At 46.8% G+C, this 3,420-nt stretch overlaps 1 protein-coding gene across 1 annotated transcript in view; it reads right to left on the bottom strand.

Annotated features, from left to right (window-relative positions):
• Nucleotides 1–977: 977 nt before the first annotated feature.
• Nucleotides 978–3,420, bottom strand: part of LOC145409941 (uncharacterized) — a 217,554-nt gene continuing 215,111 nt past the window's right edge. The window contains exons 20-23 of the mRNA XM_080280201.1: nt 3,296–3,408; nt 2,854–3,052; nt 1,835–2,077; nt 978–1,189 (exon numbers count right to left, since the gene is read on the bottom strand). Coding sequence (XP_080136327.1) covers nt 978–1,189; nt 1,835–2,077; nt 2,854–3,052; nt 3,296–3,408 — 767 coding nt within the window. The remainder of the gene's footprint in view (nt 1,190–1,834; nt 2,078–2,853; nt 3,053–3,295; nt 3,409–3,420) is intronic.

Below are 3,420 nucleotides of genomic sequence, written 5' to 3'. Positions count from 1 at the left end.
ATGCATTATGACACACGGAAACTACATCCAACGAAGGGACGGTAATTATGGCACAGAACGACGAAAATCTCAGCCAGTTTAAGGTGAAAGAACTATAGATGAGTGAAAAATTACTGTTCATTCACTTATACTTTTGCATGTACCTCAGTGACATTACAAGACAACGGTACGGCTCTACATCCATTCCAAGCACTTCTTCGTGACTAGGATCGTATTCCAGTGCTGGTCTCGATTACAGCTCAGCATAAGATAGAGAGACGGTACTTTTACGCCCAGTTACAGTGAGGAGAGTATAGAATAGCACAGAGATACATACTGGCTGCTCCTCGATGCGATAAGGCACAGGGGTACTGCTTGCTTCAGGGCTGTGGCAGTGGGGTAGAGGAGCACTCAGTGGGGAACACATCAGGTGGTTGTAGTTTGTCAATCCTATCTGAAAATGAGCGTGTTTTATAGTGTGTTTAAACTGATAAATATTGTGCTTTTAATAGGACAAATATAGTGTGTATACGCTGACAAATGTGTTTAGCCTGGCAATTATCCCTAACCACTTTTTAGCTCCCTTGACGGCCAGGTATAGTCACACTGAACGATTGCTCTGTCTAGTAACCAAGGAGATTCATTCCTGCCTCATAACTAAGGCTCATTGAGACTCATGTAACCACGACTGGGTACTGAAGCCATTAGATTGGGCCAGTTCCCTCAGATGAAAGCAATTCGACTTTAGCGCCAACTCAGAATGGGATTAAGCTAGGTTCTGAAGGAGATATGTGTGTACAGGGATGGCTGAGTGTGCTGGTGTGGGTGTGGGTGTAGCTGTGGGTGTGGGTAGATGTATTTTGAAATGTGCCAGGCCAGGATAGACCGATAAGTGAGCCGTCTCCAGGAAACACGAGAAATTATCCAGCAAAGTAGAAGAGGAGTGTTGACATATGGACTCCGCTGCTTACTGCATATCTGTATTATACGTAGTTAATTTACTCTACCTCCCTCTCTCTCTCAGGTCTGGTGGAGGCGGGAGAGAGAACTGGAGGCGGTGTGCTGACGGAGGTGGGGAAGGAGGTAGGGGAGGTGGCCATGGTGTGTATGGAGGGGGGAAGGTAGGACGGCGCCCCATTGTGCTGAAGGAAGGAGGTGGCTGTGGTGGAAGCGGAGATGGTGGGGATGTGGTGGCCGGGGCTGCTGGGATCTGTGACGGAAGAAAATGAAATGCATATGTTTCTGACAATACACAATGCACTGAACTGGCCTTATGGGATATACTTAATAGAAATGCTTAATATGCTTTCACGACCACAGCTTATATATCAGACATTTAGCCAAACTCCTGGTAACCTATTCAGAAACACAGGGCGGGAAATTGGTATAGGCATTTGTCATCTCAGTACACCATTGGACAAGGCTAAAATTCTGTCTATCTATCTATCTATTGCCAGACGCCTTCATCCCGTAAGGGGTGGCCACAAACAAATCGCCTCCACGTCGCCCTGTAATTAGTGTAACGTAATGAGTAATGGATCTTGAATTTGTCTTTTTTTTTTCTAAGGGAACAACTCGGGAGCTTCAGGGCATGTGTTTTCTTTCAGTAAGGTGGCTTCCTATTTCCCTAACACCACTTCTTCAGCGATTTATTTTCGATCCTGCTGGTTAACATAATTATGTACTTATGCAGAATAAGGCGATATTAGAATTTTAAGCAACACAAATGACACTGAAGTATAGTAAAACAAATCGCTTAGAAAGAGGGGTTAGGGAGCGTTCTTAACCAACGAAAATGTGGGTCCAGGCCTTAGGTTCCTTCTTCTCTGCGTAAAAAAGGTCCACATCTATTTACCCGTGGAATGAGGGAGTATATCTGGCTCCCTCTGGGGTGAAGAATCGGAAGGGAGACTGCTAGACCCCGCTTCCTTGCTGCACACGGACTGAGGCCTGGGTTGGTAGGGCGGGGTGCTGCATCTGGCTTTTCGCTGCCACCCAAACCAAGCCAGTAAAGCCAGTAAAGGAACGGCGCCCACACCCGCACACACGCCCACCACCACACCCACGCCCGGGCCTCTCTCTCGCTCTCTTGTTGGTTCTGAAATGACGAGACCTGGGAATTTCATCTCAAAGGAATGATTTACACCATAACAGGACTTGTATTTAAATTGATATATAAACACTCACACACACACACACACACACACACACACAAAGAACATCCGTAGACTTTCACAGACTCACGGATCACATAAATGTTAAAGAAATGAATAGCCAGTATGAAGCTAGGTTAGGTCACTTTGGGCAGGGTTTGGTTGGATTGGGTCATTTTTGGTTGGGTTGGGTTCAGTTGGATTAGGTATAGACGGATTAGGTTAGATTGGGTTCGAATAGGTAAGTTTAGATATGTTTAGGTTGGGTTATATTAGGCTGGGTTAGGCTGGGTTAGGTTTGGTTGGATTAGGTCATTTTAGGCTTGGCTGGGTTGGGTTAGGATAGGTATGGTTAGGCTAAGTGAGACTGGATGGGACTGGGTTGGTTTAGGAGTGGTTAGGCTTCGTTAGGTTAGGTTAGGTTGGATTAATTTAGCTTAGTAATGGGTAGGTTGTGTGAGATTACGTGAGATTTCCCCTCTCCCTCTCTCTCTCTCTCTCTCTCTCTCTCACACACACACACACACACACACACACACATATACCACCCCACACCCGGTCCTCTCTCACGCTTCCTAACTGGTTCTCATCTACATTCCTCTCTCTCTTGACGCACACACACACTCGCCACCCCCCCACACACACACACCTTCCCCCCACACACACACCAACCTCCACTCCCTCCTACGGCCCTCTCCCACGCTTCCTCGCTGCCACTCACCTGCGTTGGTCTCCTCTTGATGTGCCTGTGTGATGCGACTCGTGTAGGCCTTAAGTAGCGTCGCCCTGGATTCTCCCTTGTCGTTCACCCCCGCCACCGTCACCTTGTATGCCGTGGCTGGTTCTAGATGGGTGACGCTGAAGGAAGGTGACGCTCGCATGACTTCCACTACCGGTTCCATTGACACCACTGGATACACCTGGAAAATAAAAGAGGGTTTGAGTAGGGATTGTGGACTGGGATATACATGTGCATATACTGGGATACACAGACACACACACACACACAAGCGAAGACGAAGACACACACGCACAGTGAGACAAACTAAACAAACAGATAAAGAGACAGACAGACAGACACAGAAATAGAGAGAAAAACACACAAAGAAGAAGGAAAAAAAGACTGAAAATATATATACAAAAAATAACGGCAAGTAACAAACCTTCAGGAGAAATTTTTGCGTTAGGCCTCCGTCATCGCCAGGTAGACAGGTAACTTGGAGCGAATTAATGGTGACGTCAAATACTCGGCAATTATGTGGCGGGTCTGGCTTCCCTGGTGAGAATT

This window comes from Coenobita brevimanus, chromosome 83 (assembly GCF_032717465.1).
Source record: "Coenobita brevimanus isolate Jiangsu-jjx chromosome 83, ASM3271746v2, whole genome shotgun sequence".
In the NCBI taxonomy this organism is placed as follows: Eukaryota; Metazoa; Arthropoda; class Malacostraca; order Decapoda; family Coenobitidae; genus Coenobita; species Coenobita brevimanus.
Note: the sequence above shows the minus strand (reverse complement) of the source record. Positions and strands in the feature narration are given on the sequence as shown.